This window comes from Podarcis erhardii (assembly GCF_964252035.2).
Source record: "Podarcis erhardii genome assembly, chromosome: 8".
NCBI lineage: Eukaryota > Metazoa > Chordata > Lepidosauria > Squamata > Lacertidae > Podarcis > Podarcis erhardii.
Window position 1 is genome coordinate 34,857,069 of NC_138499.1, and position 24,050 is coordinate 34,881,118.

The 24,050-nt window shown below is 40.8% G+C and overlaps 1 protein-coding gene across 3 annotated transcripts in view; it reads right to left on the reverse strand.

Annotated features, from left to right (window-relative positions):
* Positions 1 to 24,050, reverse strand: part of LOC309348687 (uncharacterized protein C8orf34 homolog) — an 82,617-nt gene that overhangs the window by 45,172 nt on the left and 13,395 nt on the right. For all 3 annotated transcript variants that reach the window (XM_081874323.1, XM_081874322.1, XM_081874324.1), the window contains exons 2-7: positions 17,653 to 17,800; positions 15,664 to 15,795; positions 13,535 to 13,663; positions 8,278 to 8,306; positions 6,235 to 6,404; positions 4,596 to 4,762 (exon numbers count right to left, since the gene is read on the reverse strand). In XM_081874323.1, the coding sequence (XP_081730449.1) occupies positions 4,596 to 4,762; positions 6,235 to 6,404; positions 8,278 to 8,306; positions 13,535 to 13,663; positions 15,664 to 15,795; positions 17,653 to 17,800 (775 nt within the window). The remainder of the gene's footprint in view (positions 1 to 4,595; positions 4,763 to 6,234; positions 6,405 to 8,277; positions 8,307 to 13,534; positions 13,664 to 15,663; positions 15,796 to 17,652; positions 17,801 to 24,050) is intronic.

Here is a 24,050-nt window from a genome sequence, read left to right on the forward strand (position 1 = left end):
GAGCTGACAGGTGGGGAGGATCTGTGAGATCACCTCCTGGATCTCTGAAGATGTGCAGATGCACACCTAGGGAAAGAACCTGGGAGATTCACTTTCTAAAACCGTAGCCCTGAACACTTAGCAAAGGAGAAACTGCAAGACAGTGCCACAGTGGAACCACTATGGTCAAACATGCCTCATTCCTGTGCACAATTGCACTGGCAAACTGGAGAGTCCCCCTGGGCAAGCCACAGAAAAAGCCAGACCTAACTATCAGAAGAGGAGGAAAACCACCAAAGCAACATTCCTCTTTGACCTGTGTCAATTCCACTGGCCTGAGCAGGGAACAATAATTGCTTTTAAAACGCCTTCTAGTTTAAGGATCAAGGAACTTGGGATCAGCAGAGTAATCCCTCATGATTCCAAAAGGTTGTGAGGCAAGCTGAACAACAAAAAGAGTTTTGGGGCTAAATGTGGCTGCATCTGCTGAGGGACAAAATGGCAGTCGCACCCACTTTTGTGCAGCTGTGGAATCCGCCTGCTCCAGCCAAGTCTCAGCTGTGGCCCAAGGAAGCAGAGGGTGAACCCTCTGCAAATCCACCCCAAGAAGGCTGCTTGCCACAAAATGACGGAAGCACTGACTGAGACAAATGTCAGAAGCAAGGAAAAGTAGACAGAGGAAAAGATAAGCTGAGGAGAATGAAGGAAATGACATTACAAAATGTACATGCTCCCTAGTGCCAAGTGGGGTTGAAAAGTTGTTGAAACAAACAGGCTAATTGAGCACCCAAGTGCCTTTGACTACAGACAGGCTTGGACTGAAGGGCAGGATGACGCCTCCCCCTGGAAAACAGGTGAAAGGTTTTCTGTGAACTTCCTGTCAGATCCAGTGGGAGGAGTCGTCTCTGTGACCAACTGTACACCATTGACAACAGGCATGCTGCCAATCTGAATTATCTCAGTAAAACTTCACTGTAACAGAACTGGACTACTCGGAATTCAATCTAATTCAAGAATGTGAAGGGCATTTTTAATCCAATCTGTATTCTGGAAAATGGGCTCCATTTGTTTTCAGGGATTAGTCCCAAATGCAACTTTCATAAGCATTTTGAAATAGGGCTTACTTTAGAAATGTAAATATATCAGAACCAACTACAGCCAAAACTCCCATTAAGGTAACTGAAAACTCTGTTTCCAGCATTATTATAGTGTCTGCCTTACTAAAACAGTGATCCTCAAAGTGCTACACTGGCACAAGCCCCATTCATTTCTATAAAGCTTCTGCTTCAGTGAGAATTTTCAGAAGTGGCAGCAGACTGCCTGCTGTGATTTATAGCTGCCAGGTCTTAACCATTCACTGTGGAATTAGAGAAACATCTGCGGTGTGTTGAGCTTGAGGATAATTTCTGTTCTGTTCAGTGGAAATTTACTCTTTGTTGCCACACTCCAATAGAGAGGACAGCATCTGGATTTTAAACCACCTGGGCAAGCACCATGTTACCTCTGGGCTCCATATTATGCACAGCACCTAGCATTGTTGGTACATGATAAGTCAATGTGGTGATACATTTGGAGCAATTAAGAGCAGGCTTCTTGCGACAATCATAACATGAAAGCTGGCCTTACATTCAGATGGGAATGGCAACACTAAAAGATAGGGCATGATAGAAGAGATGCAAGGAGTGGGTTAGTGGGTAGAAAGAACAGGTAGCAAAATGTCCAGAATAGACAAGGTGGTGATGGTGTGGCAAAGGATATATGGGCATAATGGGTTTTGATTAGGAATTTTAAGAGACTTAATCCAGACATATGGAACAGAATGGCAGATAACACATGTGAAAGTCAGAAATAAAGGTGGCCAACAACAGATGAGTATGAACAAAGAACAGATAGCTTTTTGGTATAGGACTTGCTGCTGTCCTTTGTGGAGGGTAGGGTGGGGGAGAGGAGGGGAGGGTCATAGAGCCCACAGCTGTCCTCAGGGGGGCAGTGGGATCAGGTTGAGATAGCTGGTGCTTCTCTGGTCAGATACTGTTCTATCTCCAGCTTCCCCTTTTGGGGGGGAGGTGTGGGACAAGCAATGCATTACTACCTAACAGACATAACTAGAAAATATTAGACTTACACACCATGCCATTCTGACTTGAGGCTGGCAGTATTCCTGTGCTTTTAACAGGTGCTTATAGCAGAAATCCAGAAGGGGAAACCTTTGCATCAGATCTGGAATAAATCTGGAATTTTAGCCCCCCACCCTTCCCCGCTGCCTTTTTTGTACGCTGTGATGGAAATAGTCTGATCCTAGGCACACAACAACTCAGCTTATAGTAATTCATGAATAGTAATAATAAGCAGAGTCTTGTTACCTTTAACCATATTTTGCTAAAAATACAGATTTTTCAGTAGTGAACGCCAGTTCTAATAATCTAATTTAAATACTGAGTTTGCTAGTTCAACATTCATATTCACGTGAACTCCTGAATATCTGATTATGTTGCAGCTTTACAACTCCCTCTTCCCTCGGGCCACTTGCTCTTGAATATAATAGGCTGTTTTTTTCCTAATTAGGTTTATCTCTGTGGATTTTGTGCCAGAATAAGCCAAATTGCTAATGTGCGGCAAAATCCTATACAATTTCGCTTAGAAGTAAGTCCTTCTGTTCTGTGATCTGTGGGATTTACTTCTAGATAAATGCTCGCAAGACTGCAACCTTACAGCACAACTCTGTACACATTTGCCAGAAGTAAAGCCCACTGTGTTCAAGAAGCTCACCTTTTTAAAAAGTGTATGTAGGATAACAGCCTTAACCTCTTTTTATGTATCCTTTCTACACTAGAGTACAGAACACTTATTAAGTTGGAGGAACTGGACATGGAGGAATCAATGAAGTGATCAATCTCTCAAAAGGCCAGTGATTCTGATTACAGCTTACTTGGTTAACCGTAAAATTGTATTCTGTATAAACACAAACCATTCATTTAATCCTGTCATTCCTTCAGTAACTTCAGTTTAGTTCTCTCCTCACCTACTCCTACCTTTCCCCCCTCTCTTTAGAACAACCTTTGTGAGGTAGGGATAGACTGAGAGAGACTGACTAACCCAACGTCACCCAGTGGATTTAAATGGCTGAATGACAACTTGAATACAGGCCTGCCCAATTCTAGTCTAACACTCTAAAAATCTAACCACTGTGGAATACAGGCTCCAAAAACAGTATATGAGAAGGGGGAAAGGCCTTAAAAAAAAAAAAAGACTTCAGTTTGTGGTCTAAACTAGCAGCTTCTACATTACACAGAAAAAAGGACTTAACAGATGTCTCACATTAAATCTGGCATCAATGTGCCACAAATACAGCAATTACTAAAACTCATTATAATGTGCTAATTAAAACCATGGCATAAATAACCTTGAATATATCTTCTGAACATATTTAAAATGCACACTTTAACTAAATAAACTAAATAAAAGAGGGGATAGTGAGAAACCCAAACTATTGTTTTAAAGGAATATTACCAATACTTAAAAAAAAGAACAGCATTCAAGAAATGGGAAGGTACCATAGCTCAGTGACAAAGCACATGTGTTTGGAGGCAGATGGACCAGATTCAATTGTCAACCATCTCTAAATAAAAAGGATAAGGTAGGAGGTGATGCAAGAGATATCTACTGAGACTTTGGAAAGTTGCTGCAAATCAGAGAAGATTGGCAGTCTTCAACGTTTTCAGGTTCAGGACCCACTTTTAATTCAAATATGCATTTGGTTCTTTCTTAATCTATTAACATATATCTGCATGGTGCTAGTGCTTCTGTTGTGACCCACCTTGGATCAGGCCATGACTCACTAGTGGTCTCAACTAGTGGAGCAGACAATACTGGGATAGAAAAACAATAAGTCTTAGTATAATGCAATTTCTTGCCCTTCTAAAAGATTCTTCAGCTATGGCTACATACGTTGTTCACTAACTTGTATAATCTAATGTTATTAAAAAATTATGCGAGACATTCCAGTTAAACTGTATAAATGAAACCACAGGGGGAGAAATGCACATTAATTTAACCAAATACATATTGTTATAATATTGCCTTTAGGAAGACTAACAGAGCACCATATTCTTTTAGCAGCAGCCAAGGCTAGGCAAGCAGCTGACAGCGTGGAAACAAATCATTTGAACGAGTAAGGGAAGGGCTAAAATTAGTGCGACATTGTAGGGAAATGGGTGACTTCCTAATGATGGAAGGCAGCACAGTTAGTAACGACGGAGGTGAAAGAAGGCTCTGGATTCTTTTTTGGGTTACTTTGCTTAAGTCTATCCTTTCGGCCCATATATTTATTTGAAACAGCCCCAACATTTAAAAAACGAATGTTATGACATCATCTAAAGAGCCTGAGGGCAATAATTTCCTGTCTTGTTTTGGGGGATTTTTCCAAGAACACAAAGCATGTAGTCATGTCCCCATATGTGATACAGCCTTACGAAGAAAGTCATAAGGTGACACTGGATTTTGCGCAATAGGTGTCAATCATTATACTACAGGAGGGGCAGAGTAAATGCAGCAATGCAGCAATGGCAAAACCACATTTGAACTTGCTCCATGAGTGAATTAAGCTTTTAAATTACCCAGCAGTTCCATAGCATCATCTTCATTGTCAATATCTTCTTCTGTTACTGATGGAGCTGTGCTTTGTACAGAATCAAACGAATCCTGGGAGAGCATGGCAGCGAGTAGCTTCTTATGTTGCTGCTGCTGATGTTTCAATCCTTTAGTCTTTGGTTCCATCTTTAAACTAGAAGAAAAAGAATTGCCTCTTTGATTTGTCAGTCTCTCCATGAGAGCACCTAGGGGTGTCCATTGACATCTCGGGAGAATTCATAATTTTATCTTACTAAAACAATTTACAGTGGCCAACATAAGATAATACATATGAAGGAGCTGAATTGCAGGTAGGCTGCTATGTCCACATAGCTGGGAACCACAAACATAATTCCAATCCATAATTTAATATTTATTCCATAAATTCATATTATTATTAATTATTATTATTATGCCACCCATCTGACTGGGTTGCCCCAGACACTCTGGGCAGCTTCTCCAAATGTTCTTGAACTACAGCTCCCATCATTCCCAACCACTGGCTAGGAATGATAGGAGTTGTAGTCCAATAACATATGGGGACTCAAGGTTGAGAAAGGCTGATTTAAAGTGTTTCAGGAATGCAAACCCATGTTAACAGATAAAATAGAAAAAGTAAAACATTGCTAGGAATAATAGCTTCAGTCTATTTCATTCTCACAACTCTTCTTTAAGAAACTATTTGTGGTCATATATTCATTTTGCCCTAAATATAGTCTTAGGAGGCCAGCTATTTACTACTCATCCCCAGAACCCAATAATTGCACCTTCAGCAGATACCACTATGCTAATACCAAGTTTCAGCCACATTCAAACCATAGCAAATGACAACCCACTGACGCAGAGAAGGTTCAGCACATCCAAATTGTTGTACACAGTATTCCTAAGGAGTTAATAAAATGAACATTCATATTTTTCACTACAGCTGTGTCTTCAACAGCCCTTCAGCTCCCACTCCTGACAAACCACCAAATTGCCTTTTAAGCTCCCAATAATGTACTGTTAAAATTGATGTAAAACCATTCTCCATCTCACTTAACATTTAAAATGATCTGACAATGTTAATAAATTAGCACTTTATTAGTACTTGAAAGAAAGATTGTTTGCAAGTAGTAGAGTTACTAAACTCAAGGCTAAATAATTAAGTTGAATTAAATAACCATCTAATCAGATGGTATTATATGTTGGAATCATGTAAACACTGTAATTAATTAATACTTTAATAATTAATTGAATTGAATTAACTCCTGGAAACAGATCTGTTACTCTGAGATGACATGCATTTAATCAGTTGCTATACAAAGACACCTGTGCAGGTCTAAATAGGTACCTGATTTGAACTATATGTAGATAATATTGCTATCTTAGTTCTTCTATAGAATTCCAAACAAAATACGTGAAGTGAAATATTTTACTGACCTAATTTTAGTGCATGTGGCAAACTGCCTTACATAGAGCTCATTATAAAACGTAAGTTTTATTGACCCTCATGCAACCTGCCATTTCATGCAGATGCTAGTCTAATTTATGTAGCTAGAGAGGCTAAACTCAGGTTGTTGTATTAAGATAACCAATAAGGGGACAATTTTAGATGTTCGAGTTTTCGGTAAGAGCAGCAAAGTTTACCTTCCTCCAGGACTGCTGCTATCTTCGCTATCCCATTGTTCCATTTTGCTTCTGGGTATTGGAGGCTGTAGCATTTCGGCAGCCAATGGGTCTGCATCATTCTCTTCACGGCCAACCCATTCTCCAACAACACGGGGCCGTAAAAGGGGAGCATTAAAGGCTGCTGTGTCCTAGATAGGGAAAATGATACTTTTTATTTTCATTCTCTCCCTGAAACATTTATATAATGCTTAATGGCAATCATCTCTTAATGATACACATCAAGCTCAACAAATACAATGGAGGAAAAATAGTTTAAAACTAACTATAAAAAATCGTTAGTAGGCACTGAAAGTTCAACAGCAAGGGAGACTGTCTGATCTTAGCTGAAATATTAAATGCAAGCTTAGAATAATAATTCCAGTTACAGATAGGTAGCCGTGTTGGTCTGCCATAGTCAAAACAAAATAAAAAAATTCCTTCCAGTAGCACCTTAAAGACCAACTAAGTTAGTTCTAGGTATGAGCTTTCGTGTGCATGCACACTTCTTCAGATACACTGAAACAGAAGTCACCAGACCCTTCTATATAGTGAGAAGGTGGGGAGGGGTATTACTCAGAAGGGTGGTGGGAATGGGTGATTGGCAGATAGCTGTGATGAGCCGGACAACACCATTACTGGCCCCAACAACATCACACATACCATCTCGGGACTATTTAATTGCTCATCGTCTAACATTGTGTATGCCATCAAATGCCAACAGTGTCCTTCAGCTCTCTATATTGGACAAACAGGCCAAACCTTACGCCAAAGGATAAACGGACATAAATCTGACATCAGGAATCACAAGACAGAGAAACCAGTAGGAGAACACTTCAATCTCCCAGGACATTCTATACAAGATCTCAAAGTAGCTGTTCTATTACAAAGGAATTTCAGAAATAGACTGGAAAGAGAAGCTGCTGAATTGCAACTTATTACCAAACTTAAAACCATGGAGAGACCTGGTCTGAACAAAGACATTGGATTCTTATCTCATTATACATGACAAAGCCATTTTTCACCTTCTCACCCCTTGCTTTTTCCTGTAAGACCTATTGCAGTCGTTAAGAGTCGTCAACAGGCTCATCACAGCTATCTGCCAATCACCCTTTCCCACCACCCTTCTGAGTAATACCCCTCCCCACCTTCTCACTATATAGAAGGGTCTGGTGACTTCTGTTTCAGTGTATCTGAAGAAGTGTGCATGCACACGAAAGCTCATACCTAGAACTAACTTAGTTGGTCTTTAAGGTGCTACTGGAAGGAATTTTTTTTATTTTCTTAGAATAATAGCTACACTGGACTCTTCTAATGCCCCTGGAAGAAAGAAGATTGTCTATGATGTTATATATATATATATATATATGCGCATCACTAGATATCTGCTTTCATACCAAAGCATTTTATGTTTATAGAACTGATTTTGTTTGAATATATTTAAAATGAAATTTCAAAATATGTGCAAATGTTTTCTTCCTAATGCAGTGTTCAAAACTCCCATTGTTCTAGGCACATTTTGCGACAGGGAATTTCATTAGCGCAAGCAGTTTCTAAGCTCTGGGCACAGTACTGCACGTAAGATTTCAGATTAAAACTGCAGAGTGAAGGGAAAGGAGGATCTTTTTCTGCCTCCCCACTTCAATCTACTCTCTGAAGACTGGAGAAGAGAACTTCTTGAGAATATTAGGGGGGAGGGCAGGGGAAGGGGAGAGCAGGGGAAGGACTAGAGTGAAAAATGAACATAATATTTTAGCTGCAGTTCATTCATTTTCAGCTTTGTATTCTTGTTAATAAAAAAGTGTGCCTAGACATTCCATTGTTGTGCCCGTTTAAGGTGCCATTTAGCTCCTAGCTTTCATATCTCAGTTTCTAACACTGCACTAATAGTATGCATGCCTTATCATATCTGTTTCAGATAGTTGTTATTTGTGTTTTTTTGTATTTGTGTGCCTCCATTGCTTCAATGTAGACACTCAGAGGCACACACAGAACTTGTATCATTTAACGAGACCGAGCCCTTACCTTATCAATCTCATCAGAAATGGCAATGCCTACAAATAAAAGAACACAGTTGTAATGTATTTTAAAAGCAAATTAATAAAGCAGTCTACTATTTTATTTCATATCTCATGCCTTCTGTGTAAAACTAAGGAGCTGTGGTAAGGGGTTTTTTTTGGGGGGGGGGGGATATTTTAAGAAGATAAACAATCATGCAAAAGTATTTCCCCACTTTTATTTTGCTGCTGTTTTATTTCAGGAAGATAATGGGTTACAAGTTAAAGCTGCCGGCCCCCTTGAATGTTCCTCAGAGAGAAAGAGAGATAATGCAGGAAGCAAGACTCTCCAGAGCTCCCCTGAATGTTCTTCAAGTCACCCCAGAGTGCATTGGCACACTGGTTGAAAACCAATGGTATTTAACATTACATGTGTGAGCCTCGGGGTTTACATGCCCTCCCTTCCCTTCCCTTGTCATGATCACAAGACTGAGATTCGAAGCTTTTGCTTATGATTTCTAACCTCATTTACTCATTATGTCTGAACCTGAACAATCTATCTAGTCTCAACTATGGTTTATGGGAACGAGCTTACAACCCTGTCTTGTTTTTCTAAACCAAGGATTGTCAACCTGGTCCCTACTGCCCACTAGTGGACGTTTCAGGATTCTAGGTGGGCAGTAGGGGGTTCTATGGCACAAGCTGAATCCTCCTTCCATCGAACACAGGTGGGCGGTAAGGAAATTTTACCATCAAGAAAGATGCATTAGTGGGCAATCGGTATAAAAAGGTTGACTACCCCTACGCTAAACCATGGTTAACCACTAGCCACAGATCTCAGCTTAGACCAAAACAGCAACTGCAGTTAGTTGAAAATGGAAGAAAGAGCTTCCAATCTTCTCCACATGGTGCCACCAGAGGAGAGGGGAAGAGGGTGGGTATAAACTCAAGGTTTATCCAGGTACATTCTTGTAGTACAAACCTCACAGCAGTTACCTTTCTTCCCTTAATGGAAACTTCAGCTAGATAAAAAGTCCTTATGGGATCAAAATAACACAGTTGGATCCAGCCTAACATCTTTCCTCTAAACACTAAAAATGCATGCATAGTATCAATATGGTATAAGTTTGTTAAACACACTAGACAAATGTTGGATTCCTATTTTCTTAAAAGTTTTTCAAAACTGCCAATACACTGACCATTTTTTCAGTCTATACGACTTCCTTTTATTGACTTTTGTGTGGAAAAAAAGCATAACGTACTGCAGAGTACAGTAATTAACATTTTATGAACACATCGATGTGTGGGGGGAAATACTAGCCATTAATGGATTTTTTCCCACTCTCCAGTTACAAAGTACATATATATCGAATAAAATACACTTTGCTTCCAGCAGATAATCTGTTTTTAATCCTGTAGAGATTAATTTAGGAATGAAAGTACATCCCGGCATCTCTAGTTGTGTGGGTGTTTGCAGAAGCTAGAAAACAGAAGCACGCTCCAAAGACTTAATTTAGCTCACTCTTCACTTAGACAGCTGCTCGCTACAGCTACGAAGAGAGACAAAACCCCCCTACTCAATCTTGGTTTGGTACGTCTACAAATATGATGTACCCCTTGAATTTTAAACTTTGCATTTCCCCCCTCCCTGAAAATACAATTATATTCAACACACTATCTAAACCATCAGTAATGATAGTGAATAGCAACAGACCCCAGGCATATCCATTTCTTCTTTTTCTAATACTGAAACCCTGAGTTTTTACGCATGCACAAGAGAGGTATCAGCAAGCTCAGCAAAGCCTCAAGGTTTGCTGAAATACAAAACATTATGGTGAAAAATATCTGAGTGACATTTTTTTAAAAAAAAACCACACAGAACAGTTCAATGGCCATAAAATACTTGGTGGTCTGCATGCCAGTTGGTTTAACATGCCTGGTGATCATGAAATGCTGACTGTGTGATAGGAGAAAATTTATTTAAGGAATTTATATACCCCGCTTTTCACCATATGTCTCAAAGTGGCTTACAAAAACAAAATTCAATAAATTGTTAGGACAGCATTCATGGTACAAAGACCTGCTAAAACAAAACTGCTTTAACCTGATGTCTGAAACTTAGCAGGGACACGGTGCCTGCCTTGAGTTCTAATGTGAGGGAATTCCATAAAGTTGGGCCCCTTACACTGAAGGCATGTCTCCTCATTGAATAATGCTTCTGGTCTATAGGGTCCAGAGAGCTCCTCCATCTGATCTCATGGAATGGAGTGTCCTAGTACGGGGCACAGCTGAAACTCTGAACAGAAGCACACTACACTAAAATGTATTGTGGCAGGTCCTACTTGTGCCAATTATTATATTTATCCCTTTCTAATTTGACATGGAATCAGGACTTACAACTAGTTTACTCCTGTGTGGCATCCCTCCTGACATAATAAAAATCTTATTCCTTCATATCAGTTGGATGCATGTGATGTCATCACTGAAAGGACCTCAAGTGGCAATTTTAGCTCTTGTGGTTCATAAACTGAATCTCTGGAATTCAAGACTATTCAACAGATAATAATTCCCTATTCTTTTTTATAGGCTTATTTTACAGTTCCCATCCACTCATATAAAAGCTTGTAGGTCAGATCCACATCATTGTCTGACCAAGAAAGTAGAATAACCACAGAGCCTTTATTTCTTAGTCCTTGATCTTTTACTTGACTCCCAGACAGCTATTTCTTTCAAATAAGTGCAGGAAGAGTGTGCTACCACAATTTTAATGTAACCCAGGTGATTTCTAATCACAGTGGTGGAAAAGAAGGCACTGTTGCCTTTACTGGTTTCCTTTCAGATATCTGAATTAAACAAATTCTGTTGGTGTTTATTGCACTTTAAACAAGAAGTCTATGGCAATGCATTTTTCTGAATTGCCAGCAGATGGCCTTTCTAAAGATCCCATGCTTTTAACAGCTGAATTAAATGCCTTTAACTGTTGAATTAAACATGTTGGTTTTGATACACCACAGCTGGTGCATCTTTCAGAGCGAGTTTAGCTTTTGTGAGTAAAACGGAACCATGCTCATTCTGTTTAGTACAGTTGCATTGACTTTAGAATTGGTTTACTCTACAGCCAAATAACAGCAGCATTTTCTAGAACAGGTCAGTTGGTCATGTCCTTGGAAAAACATATCTGGACAATATAGAGCAATCTATCTTTAATGGAAATGCAGGAAGATATAGTGAAGCAGCTCTTTAAGAATGGAGCACAGTCTTCATTACCTCTACTGAGATATCTCAGTATCTCCACACTACTGAGTAAAAGGAAACCGCTTTATAAGTAGAAACCCAAAGCAGTATTTGGCACAAGGACAAATTTGGACACAGTTCACCTTCTAACAATGTAAAGCTTCCTCCTAGTACAGTATTTGAAAGGGACAATAGCGACACAAATCAATACAAATTTAGGAATTCATATATCATTATGGAATTTGGGGTTCATTGTGTATGTGCATGCATAAGCACATATATAAATGCCATAAATAAATAAATGTGTGGATAGCTGTCACTAATTATTAATATTATAAACTTTATGGTAATGACAGCTGCAAGGAGGACTAATGGGTATTACAGGAAGATACCGAAGAACAGTAAAATGATATGGGAAATTATAATACCTGTACTCTAAATATTGACATTGATCTTATGTTTGTTACATGACCTTTCTTTGCCAGGGTAATAGAACACTGGCATAGAGGCTGGGAGTGGGGTCTTAGAAAGAGTTAGCTTACGTACCAATTCACACCCATCATCCATTTCCACCCCTCCAATGGACTATTCTGTCACCATATGTCAGAATATACCGTATTTTTCGCTGCGTGGAGCTAAAGAAGCCATAGCCCCGTGCAGCCTCTCCCTGCCGGAGGGGTTGCGCGCGGCTATGGCACAAGCCAAGGCAGGGAGCAGGATGGATCCCGCTCACTGCTTTGGCTTCCTCTTTAGCCCCGTCAGAGGCTGCGTGGAGCTAAAGAAGCCATAGCCCCGTGCAGCCTCTCCTTGCCAGAGGGGTTGCACGCAGCTATGGAACAAGCCAAGGCAGCAAGCGGGATGGATCCCGCTCGCTGTTTTGGCTTCCTCTTTAGCCCCGTGCAATCTCTCCCTGCCAGGAGAGGCTGCGTGGAGCTAAATAAGCCATAGCCCTGTGCAGCCTCTCCCTGCCGGAGGGGTTGCGCACGGCTATGGCACAAGCTTGCAATCGCTCCATAGGACACACACACACATTTCCCCTCAATTTTTGGAGGGGAAAAACTGCGTCCAATAGAGCGAAAAATACGGTACTCCACAGCGGTGGCAAATATCCAAGATCTACTGGCACAGGCACTGGTTTGTGTCCTAGCCAGTGGGAATGGGGCAAAGGAATGAACAAAAGAAAACAGATCTCAGGTAAGCATGTTTTTTCATTCCAAATAAATGTGCTTAGGATCCGGGTGTCAATCTCAGGCAACACTTTAATTTCGTTCATTATGTAATGGACAAAACAAATTGCATTATTTGATCAAAAATGGTATCACTTAGCAAACGCAACACAGATTAGAATTTTTTTTAATAGCTTGCCTTAAAATGTACAGAAATTGTATATTAAAATGTCAGTCACAGAAATTTACACTGAAGGCATACACTTGTGAAATTGACAGAGCGATGAACATAAAGAAGGGAAATTCTAAAGAATCTGTTGGCTTACTATATTTCAATTACAGTGTACTATAGGGCCGCTCAAGGGTGGGTAACCAACCATTCAGTAAGTCATATTAACTATTTCTGAAAAAATATGCAAACATGGAAAACTGAATTACATTTTTCTGAGATAGGTTCAGGAAGTGATTGCCAAGAATTCAGTTGGGTACTATAATCATAAAAATGTGCATTTTATTATCAAATGAAAAGGCATGTAATTGTTTCCTGAAACCGAAATACAAAGCTCTTAGTGCGCTGCATTTTCTGGCATCTGTTCAGGTTTTCAATTTTTAAAAATGAATAAAAGCAAGCAATATAGCTTTGAACATTTTCAACTGTGCTTCAGATAGTGCATAAGCAACACTTATTCAAACTTAATCCTGCCCTACAGGCACCATAAACTATATTTTAAATGAGTTTTTGAAGATTTGGTTTGAAGAATCTGGGATCATAGGCAAATTGCCTTTAGTAGTTATTCCTAATCTGTGCTCTTGCAACTAAGACCAGCCACGTGCCTTTTCAGTACATGGCTGACACGCACATAACATCAGCATTAATCAACTTACTTCGAGAAAGATTCTCCAGGGCTTTACCCAGCTTCTTACTTTCTTGAAGAATATGGTTTAATTCATCAAAATCATGATGCTCTGATTTTGTCCTCCAGTCCCATTTGGGGTGTTCTGCTGATCTTGGCACTAAAGTAAAATGAAGCATATTTTTCTTATTTCATATTAGAAAAATTGATAATAATGAGCCTGCACGGAAGACACAACTTTCCCAATGCTACCAAAGTCTTCCCCAAACTTGCTTCATCAGGATTTTAATTATCACACAGCTTTATTTCTATCAAAACGGATTTTGCAGTCATCGGTTTTACCTACAGTGCCCTGGTAACAACAGAATGTGATAATCTAGTGTCACTCTCAAGGGACCCACGCTCAGGAAACCGAGTCAATGTTAGCACAGTGAGGAGTAGTGGCAGGCCTGTTGCTAGGGTTGGGCCCTTTCAATTCCTCTCCAGACCTTAAGATGCCTTTGGCAGTGGGCAGCAGTGTCGCTTTTGAACGTAAGCAATACTAAATTCCTATCTGGCCTACCTTGCCATGGATGGTGGCCATCAACGGCAATGTGCCAAGGACTTCTGCAAGTCTTGCAGTGGCTCTGAGTGGTGGCTCCTTTCACAAGATTTGGGACTTCTTAAATTACTCCAGTGGTGAAGAAAGAAAAAGCGTTTCTGCAGCTCCCTTTCCAGCCCAGTGGTAGGGGAGAGGGAGAATCAGCCTTCATACAACATTTTAATTATATATTTCCCCCTCCCTCCATGAAGGTCCCCATACATACATACAAAAAAAATAATCCCCCATTAAGAATACCAGTTTCATTGTTTACGTCTGCCATCACTATACTGTAGTAATTTCTTATGGGAGATAAGAATAAGAATTAGGGTAATTCCTTAGTAATACTTTCGACCTTCACTGGCTTTATAGTCACCATTTATTTGAAATCACAATTTCCATTTAAAATCAGAATAGAAGCTAGCTAAAACCCCTGTCTTATTACTTGAATTATTATTATCTCCTAATACCCAGCATGCAAAGCAAGTAACTATAGTGCACTAGATTTGTCATGGTTTATGCATAATGTTATTTTAGATTTCCCCCTCATTTCATAACAAAAATGCTCTCAATTTATAACAAAAATGTACTTGCTCATGTTATCCCTTTTTGATTCCCTCCCTTCAAATATTTAAATAGTCATTCGGTAACTCCTATTCCCCCCCAAAAAAATTCTGTTGGCATTCATTACACTAAAATGGCAAATGAGCACATTTGTGTTATATGGCGGAGTCGGAAGATACGTAAAGGGAGAAAAATGTCAGTGTTGTCAAGAATCTAAGCTGATGGTTTAATCTTAATTTAACTGCAGCCAAACAAATATGTCATGCTCCTAGTTACCTCAAAATAGGTACAGAATGAGGAATGTGTGGATGCATAGCAAATGCACAAATGAATCATGTAAGGTGTACTGCAGTGTTACAAGTGTAAAAAGGTAAGGTAAAGGTAAAGGACCCCTGGACAGTTAAGTCCAGTCAAAGGCGACTATGGGGTTGCAGCGCTCAATTAGCTTTGAGGCCAAGGGAGACAGTGTTGTCCACAGACAGCTTTCCGGGTCATGTGGCCAACATTACTAAACCGCTTCTGGTGCAACGGAACACCGTAATGGAAGCCAGAGTACTGGGTATTTGGAATCTATGCAATGAAAGGAATAACCTTTTACCACCCATACAGTAAATCCTGTACTACTGTTACAAACAATTACAAATTTATCTAGCGGCTGTATAGTAATATTTCCTCCTAAATATTTAAAACTAAATATTTTATCATGCTCATTATTTTCCCTTCTCAAATATACATATTTGTTCAACCATAAATTGATTCTACACGAGACACCATCATGCAGGAAACAAATGAAATAAAACTGAATATGACACATATAATGTTTTAAAACAAATTATGTGCATATGATATCATAATATTATGACAAGCAACCCACATTTGAAATAAGAGTTTTTCATATTGACACATTTAAACTTAAAAGTGCAATCCCTGGTTTGGTCATATTTCATTTCTTAAGAATCACAAGGTAAACGTTTGAAGAAATCATTCATTATTAAATATGCTATACATTTGCTTACAAGATTTGGACTCTGGTGATGGGGGCGAAATGTTGGATACTGCAAGGTCACTCTTTGATTTTTTAGGCTTCTTTGCATTTGTCTGCCAGGGTTTATCATAGCTTCTGAAATCTCTTCTTGTTCCTTTATTTTCTGTTGGGGGAAGAAATAAGATTGTATTTGCTTAGTAGGTGTTTTTTTTTTTTAAGACAGGTGTTTTTACCTTGATAAAAACAAACTCATTCAAAATAAGGTATACTGTAAAATATGCATGTAGATTGTGGCTCGGTTCACTTGTGACAAAATGTGTGCACTTGCAGAAAGGAGACTGTGGTCACTTTATTCCTCCTCTGGTCAGCCATGTACAGCACTGCAAAGGAAACGCATTAACATTTTGATATATATATTTTAATTGCAAAGTAGCTACAGGAGGCTGTCTGACCAGTCAGAGCAACAACAAAGGAGGGTGCTTCGTAACATCTTCCCTCTTTTCCAAAATCACCATTCCAAAGGTGTATTTCATTTTACAGGGGAAAAGACAAGGGTCCCATATATTTTCACCCAACACACACATAAACCACTTAGGGGGAGGCGGACAAAGGCTTCACCATCATACACCCATTCCACCACTTAAACTAACAGCTTCCTGTAAAAGAAGATTAGGTGAGAGAAGCAGGAGACTGAGGGTGCTTCCAAACAACTTGCTCATTGACCATTCATCCAGATTTGTTTACAGGGAGGTTAATGATGATGCATCAAACAAGGGTTAGCCCATAATTTCCATGGCATTTCCCCATCTTTCTTTATTGGAAGAAGTCCAATGTTTTGCGGAAGCAGGTTTGTTGCATAGGACCTCCTGATCAACAATAATTGCGCAGCCTGAATTTGCCAGTGTGTGACTGAATCCCACCTAAAAATAGCGAGTCTGGAAGCACTCTGGAGTTGGAATGGTGGGAAGTGTCATAGTGAGTAGCAGGTGGGAGGAGTTAGTAGAGAAGGACAGGAAGAAGAGGTAAAGGGCCGTTGGTTAAGACAGTTGGTGGTGAAAAGGAGAGTATGATGTGTCAAGTGAATTTATTAGGTAGCAATAAAATTCCCTACTCTTTATTGACCGTATGTTCCTGGTTGTTATGATCCCTAAATAAATACAATACCTAGCTGTTCAAATATTTGATATGTTCTGATCCAGGTATATTCCAAAGTAAAATGTCTCACTCCACATTCTTGCCTTCATTTGCACAGTCAAGCAAATTTAAGAAGAGTCCTACCACTCAGTAAGTGGTAGCAGTGTTTACCTGTGATCTGTTTATGATGAGTCTGTATCCAAGGGACAAGCTGGGCTACCAGACAGCTAGTTACCCTGGCTTACCCAGTGATTTCTAGGGGCCAGAGCTTTAGGGATGTCACAATCCCACAGCTGCTTTTCAGTAAAAAGCAAAGCATCAGGCACTGTTCATGAAACTACTGCATACCTAATTTGGTTCTGAACGAAGATTAAATTTTACAGTTGGGAGGATTAGGAATTTCTGACATCCTAGAATCTCGTCAACAATGCACTATATAAATAAAATATCATTACAGAATAATAATAAATAATAACATGTACTGTATAAATGTTCAGCAGTGTTAAGCTAGGAAAACATGGATACAAAGCCTAACTCAACAAAAAGCTTACAATGTGACCTGGGCACAATCAGTCATGCACAACCAAATCTACTTCCAAAGATTATTGTGACGAGAATATGGGATAACCCCATGCACGAGCATGAGTTCCCCAGGCATTAAATAAAAATAAAAATAAAAATATGAGCATTGTTGTACAACAGTCTTCCCCAGCCTGGTGCTGCTGGATTACCATTTCCATCGCTGACCTCTGATCATTGCCTATGCTGACCGGGACTAATGAGAATTGCAGTCCGAAACATCCAGAGGGCACCAGGTTGGGTGTGGAATGACTGTTGGTTGGTACTTACTGAGAATTCCCTAACATACAATCATTTTTCTACATACCTGAAGTTTCACTTTCTGCCCAGAGAGCAGCAGATCCAGACAGTGTCCTCTGAAGCTGACTACGATTTCCCTGTTTGGACTGGAGGTGGTCAATGAGAAATGGGATAGGATGCTCAGGAGTCTCTGTTATCAGCTTGGTCATCAGTTCCTTAAAAATCATAAAATCAAAGAAGTATTTTAAAAAATCACCTTGTAGTGGTAGGAGATTAAAATATAATTAATAGCGCACATTAATCAAAGCCTATTTTAGAGGAGATTGTCAGTGGTATCCATGCAAGTCTGTTCTCTGAGTTCCCCCAACCTTCTAGGTTGCCTCTTTAAGACTGGTTTATGGGAATGGGTTAGCACCTCAGAAATAAGGAGCTCACCTACAGCTGTCTCCCGTTAAGGCTTCAAGGCCGGTGTCACAAGGTAATTGGGTGGAAGAGGTGAATGCCAATGGTCTAAGTTCCCATAAAACCTGGATTGTTGGGAGCTCTCGCCAGGCAGCGGTCAGCGGCTATTTGGGCTTTTGACAGCATCTTGTTCCATTGCTCAGCCTATTGAGATTCAAGTGTAAGCTTTTACATTAATTAGCTGGATAAGTTAGTGTTTGTTGTTTTCTTATCTTCTGAGCTGTTTTAATCTGTGTTATTATTTGGAGTTTTTCACTCTTGTAGAGTTTTGTTTTAGTAAAGTCTGTGTATGATTTTATGAAATTTGCTCTGATCTGAGTTCCTGAACCCTTTAATTTTGACAATGCTTCTTGGAGCAAGGGTCATCCATCACAGGGCCCAAGGTGTTAGGAGAGGGGGGTGGGGAGTTCTGTTGCTTAGGTGTAAGTTCTTGCACAAACAGGATGATTTAGTTGGAGACAACCCATTGGTTTTGCACGTGTTTAATATGATCTACTTTACTTTGGACCAAACTACATATTACAAACAGCATCTTTGCAGGTAAAAGGCAGTTGTGAGGATACTGGGTGAGGTCCTGATCTGGACCCAAAGTGTGATACAAGACTACACAGTTCTTTCAAAAGGTGAGAAGACTTTAAAAACCCAAACATGACTAATGTAATGCACAGTTTGGCCCTTAGCCTGCTATCCTTTATGCAATTACCTCAGAGTATGCCCCACTGAACTCAGAGGAATTTAGAAACAACTTAACATAGGATTGCACCTAGGCAATATATCCCCTGGATCTTGCAGAGTGTTGTGATTATAAACATATGAACATGAAGTTTAAAGTCAAGTTTAAAGTTTCCTTCCACAAGGCAAATACTACTTCTTTGATGACCCATTCTTATAAATCTCTGAACTACAGATCCTACACATACAGATTTTTGTGTGCACAGAGTTAAACAAAAGTTTGGACTACAGCCAATAAATTAATCGCACAATTTTGATCATCTGGAAACTGCTGCACTGTATTCAGCAGCTCAGGTGGTAGGACTGATGATAATTTACAAGACAGTTTAATACACAGCAATATGAGCCCAAGTAATCAGGGGAATGGCGTGGGCTGATTTTGTGGGCTTTAGATGACAGGCATGTGCGGGTGCAAGATAAATGGCAACAGGAGTGTGTTCATTAATCTTTGCCACCTTCATTGTGTGCAAACGAGGAAATAAGAACCAGTGTGATTGCCGTATTGATCTGTAGGCTAACTAGTAACTCATTTACTATTCCTCTCAAGTTTTTATTTTCTATTGCAAGTTGGAAATAAAGCCAGTGCTTACAATCTTTTCTTTAAAAGCATGCAATATTTTTCCAGTCAGTTTCTAAAGTTACAAAATGTATTTTTTCTCTAACTTTCCACAACCCAGTTATGTTGTCTTCTTTCCCGCCCACCTCCAAAATTCTGAGTCCTTTTCCTTATGCAAATGTACACTGATAGCACGTGATAAAGAATAATAAAGTGGATTACAAATATTAAAAAGTACACATTGAAATGTTGGTATTCCACTAAAATAAAATAAAAATAACCATTTCACTTAGTTGCAGTAAACAGAGATGTGGAGAGAGTTACCAATTGTCATCTGGCTCCTTCTCTCTTCCTGAGCTGTCATCCATCTATTAGGAGCCATTCTGCCTGACTGTAGCAGAGGGAGAAGTGGTCCCACATCGGCTCAGATGACTAGCTGCCTTTGAGTTCTTTTACTCCATCACAACTAGTCATTATAATAATATACAAGAAGTGGGGCCATGCCCCACTTATGTCTATTAGAGTGTAAGCCTATGGGCAAGGACTGCCTCTTTTTTAGCCTCTGTTCGGCAACTAGAAAATTCTAGGTACCCCCAGTATTTAGATGCATGTATTTAAATGCATGAAGACAAATTAAGCTACTGGATTTCTTAATTCCATAATTCCACCATAGTGTATAAAAACACTTGATGTGGTTTTACATTGAAAAGTAGGATATAGAATGTGTAAGATAAATCTAATATATATATACACACACACACACTTTACTGTGGTACCTCAGGTTAAGAACTTAATTCGTTCTGGAGGTCTGTTCTTAACCTGAAACAGTTCTTAACCTGAGGTACTACTTTAGCTAATGGGGCCTCCCGCTATCTGTTATTGTTTACTTTGAGAGCTTAGCGTTACCTTTGGGGGGACAAATCCCATGTCTCTAACAACTTTATGAACTTTCACAATGTTGTGGGATATACAGAAGGGGCAATGACTGTCATATTAGCAATCAATACTACCATGTAACATCTCCTTGGAATGGATCCTCCAAGCCTCCATTGCTGGGACTTCTCTGTGATGCTACACTCTCCCAACAACCACCTTAACATAGCAGTTCAATGTTCCATTACCATTCAGTTGGTTAATGTACCCTTGAATTTGCATTAAAATTTTACAAAGGTAGTTATATACCGTATTTTTCGCCCTATAGGACGCACCGTCCCATAAGGCGCACCTAGTTTTTTGGGGGGGGAAATAAAGGGGGAAAAATTATTTCCCCCCCAGGCGCGGGGCTGGGGCGGGGGAGGCCCGAGCTTCCCCCGACCCCAGTCCCCAAACAGGCAGCTCTCTGCAAGCCGTGGGAGCCCAGGGCTGGCTCCCGCTGCTTGCGGAGAGGTCCGCGAAGCCTGGACGCGCTGATCTCAGCGGGCGTAGGCTTCGGCATGCAGGCAACTCTCTGCAAGCAGCGGGAGCGCTCCCGCCGCTTGCGGAGAGGTCCGCGAAGCCTGGACGCGCTGAGCTCAGCGCGCGCAGGCTTCGGCATGCAGGCACCTCTCCGCAACCAGCGGGAGCGCTCCCGCCGCTTGAGGAGAGGTCCACGAAGCCTGGACGCGCTGAGCTCAGCGCGCGCAGGCTTCCGCATGCAGGCACCTCTCCGCAAGCATCCCGCCGCTTGCGGAGAGGTCCGCGAAGCCTGGACACGCTGAGCTCAGCGGGCGCAGGCTTCGGCATGCAGGCACCTCTCCGCAAGCAGCGGGAGCGCTCCCGCCGCTTGCGGAGGGGTCCGCGAAGCCTGGAGAGCGAGAGGGGTCTGTGCGCACTGACCCCTCTCGCTCTCCAGGCTTCAGCGAAAGCCTGCATTCGCCCCATAGGACGCACACACATTTCCCCTTCATTTTTTGAGGGGAAAAAGTGCGACCTATAGGGCGAAAAATACGGTAACTTCCTTCATCCGAGACAGAAAAAAATATCTACAAATGAAATAACTAACTGGATATCTTTCTGACTCAATGTACAAAATGTTCAGGGTAATCTTTTTGCCCTCTATCAGAAACAACCTGGCAGCTTCGCTGTACCTGCCCTCATTAAAGCAGGAAGGATTCGCTTCTGAATTCTTTACTTGCCAATTTATTACTCTGAATAGCAACGTAATCTTCATCAACACTCCTTCTCCCTTGATTTTCCTCATTGGTGTCATTCACATATTTGATTTTTCTTTTCTCAAAACCACCACCCACATGCTTTTTAAGGGTACTGCATTATTCTGCAAATTGGTTTCTGAGTTACTGTACCTCCTTTTACTTCTTTCATAAATGTGATATTTTTCAGTACTCTAATCTTGCCTCTTTTGAATATTTTTCTTTTCCAACATCCATACCTAACTGTGGCACTATTAAGAAACCTACTAAATTCATACCTGCTCACAAAGGCTTTACCTTTGCAAAGGACCTCTTTCCTTACAGGCTATTGAAATAGAGTTCAATATTTCATTTACAGTAGGCAATGTAGCTATAAAACGGTCTACCTCCAGCCCCTTTACCATTCCTTTTATTGTTTTCCAGGTAAGCAGATGCAATGATAGAGTGCAGTCTCAGCATTCACGCATTTCCCCAGCCTAGGAAGCAGACTAGTTTGCTGTGGATGCTCAGTTTGTGTGCTCTCTCCATCTCTCTCTCACACACAGCAGGAAGAGAGGGGGAAATTATCTCAGACTGGGGCAGCCACAGCACACCAGTATGTTTCTCTGATGAAGAACATAGCAATGTGTTATGGTTGCTGCCTCTCCAGTCTGACCTTCTTTCTCTTATAAAAGAGAAACAGACAAAGAGGACTTGGGCTGAGGGTGATCAAATGCTTCTTTCCTTCTTGCTTTAAGAGAAGGGCATTTGTAAAGGTCTCTGCCAGTTCCGATTTCCAGAAGGCAGTGAGCTAGCGCCACTACAGCAGAAGTACAGCAGAGCATATCATGCCACTAGTGGCAGTTGCCAGTTCCATTTCAGAAGTTGTAAACATGTGATCAGTCTTTATTCCCCACTCGCATCTAAGATTTCAGGGTTTTCTCTCCTCCATAATTAAATCTGTAGGACAATCGTATGGCAGGTTCTTGGAATGAATCCATGAAAATATGGGTTCCAGATAGCTGCTGTTTCCAGATCATTTTCAAGGATAGCCCTACATTGAGCACATATGGTAACCAAGGTAGGAAGTGTGGAAAAATTTTGGCCAACCTATCTCGTTTCAGGAATGGTCATAGCTGGCAAACCAACCACAGCTGGAAATAGGCACTCCTAGCGACCAAGGTCACATGTACCTCAAGTGACGAAGTTGCGTCCAGGAGCACCACTACACTACTATGTACCTGTTATTTCAAGTCAAGTACAACTTGCTCTAGAACAGGCCAATTGCCCCAATTGCCAGACATGAGAACTGTCCATCAAGAGAGCTTCATTCTTGTCAGGATTCAGCTCCAGACTACTGACTTCCATACAACCTATTACCACTCCAAGGCACTGATTGAACAAGAGCACAACTTCATCAGCTTCAGATGGTATATAGAATGGTAAAACTGAGCTTCACCAGCAAAATGGTACTGAGCTCCAAATCTCCTGATAACTGCATACAGCACCATAGATTGCTTAATATACGATAGATGTTGAGTAGCACTGGAGACAACATGGGACCAGACCTGTCATGTGGCCAGGCAGAAGTCTTCCAGTGGTGTTCTCTGGAGGTAGCCTATAGCTAGAAGCAGAACCAATGTATCACTGAGCTCCAACCCCCAACACTCTAACAGGATACCATGCTTATCAAAAGCATGGTATCCTTATCAGTATCAAAAGGCACTGAAATATCAAGAAGAATCAACAGGATTGCACACCCCATGTCTCTCTCCCAATACAACTCATCAATCAGCATGTCTCAATACCAAAATCAGGCCAAAAGCCAGACTGTAATGATTCAAGACCATCTGTTTCATCTAAGTACTTCTGCAATTGCAAAGCTATCACACTCTTTGTAATAGCATTGCACCAAAAGGGGGCATTAGCAATTGGCTGGTAAGTCTTTAAATCAAGATGTATCTACCTTCTCCTGCATTGGGGCATTTGCCATCTCCAGCCCCCTATATCTTTACAAAGTCAGGAATGACAGATTGAGAGCATGTAGAGCAGTTGACCAACTCCCTACAAGTATCTTCACTTTACCCTCAAGCCACAGTAAGTGAAACTGATCCCAGAGAACATGACCAGATGGCTTTCTAGACATCTCATCAGAGACTATATTAATAGTAGTGTCAAGGTCAGAGCAAAGCCAAGCAACGTTATCCTTGAAATGCCTTGCAGATGTGTTGTAGTAGGCTTCAGAGGGTTCTGCTGTTGCTGGCTGTGATCCAGAACTTACTAGCTTCTTTACCACTCTGAAAAGCTCTGCCAGATGCAAGTACTGCCGCCGCCACCACATTGTGCTCTTATTTGTGTTTTATCACCCTTACTGTGAGACTTCTGCCATTTGAGCTTGAGCCATCATCCAACTTGTTTCACTGTTCGAAGCTCACTGGAAAACCAAGGCATACCTTGGGCTGTGTAGTGCAAGAAAGAGCACATAGGGGCAATGGTGGCCCTGGACATGCCCATCTCACCATTTTATAGTGGGATCAGAGCTTCAGTGGGAATATCAGACATGCCAACCAGTAAGTATTCAGGGATGAACCATCCCTACAGTCACCA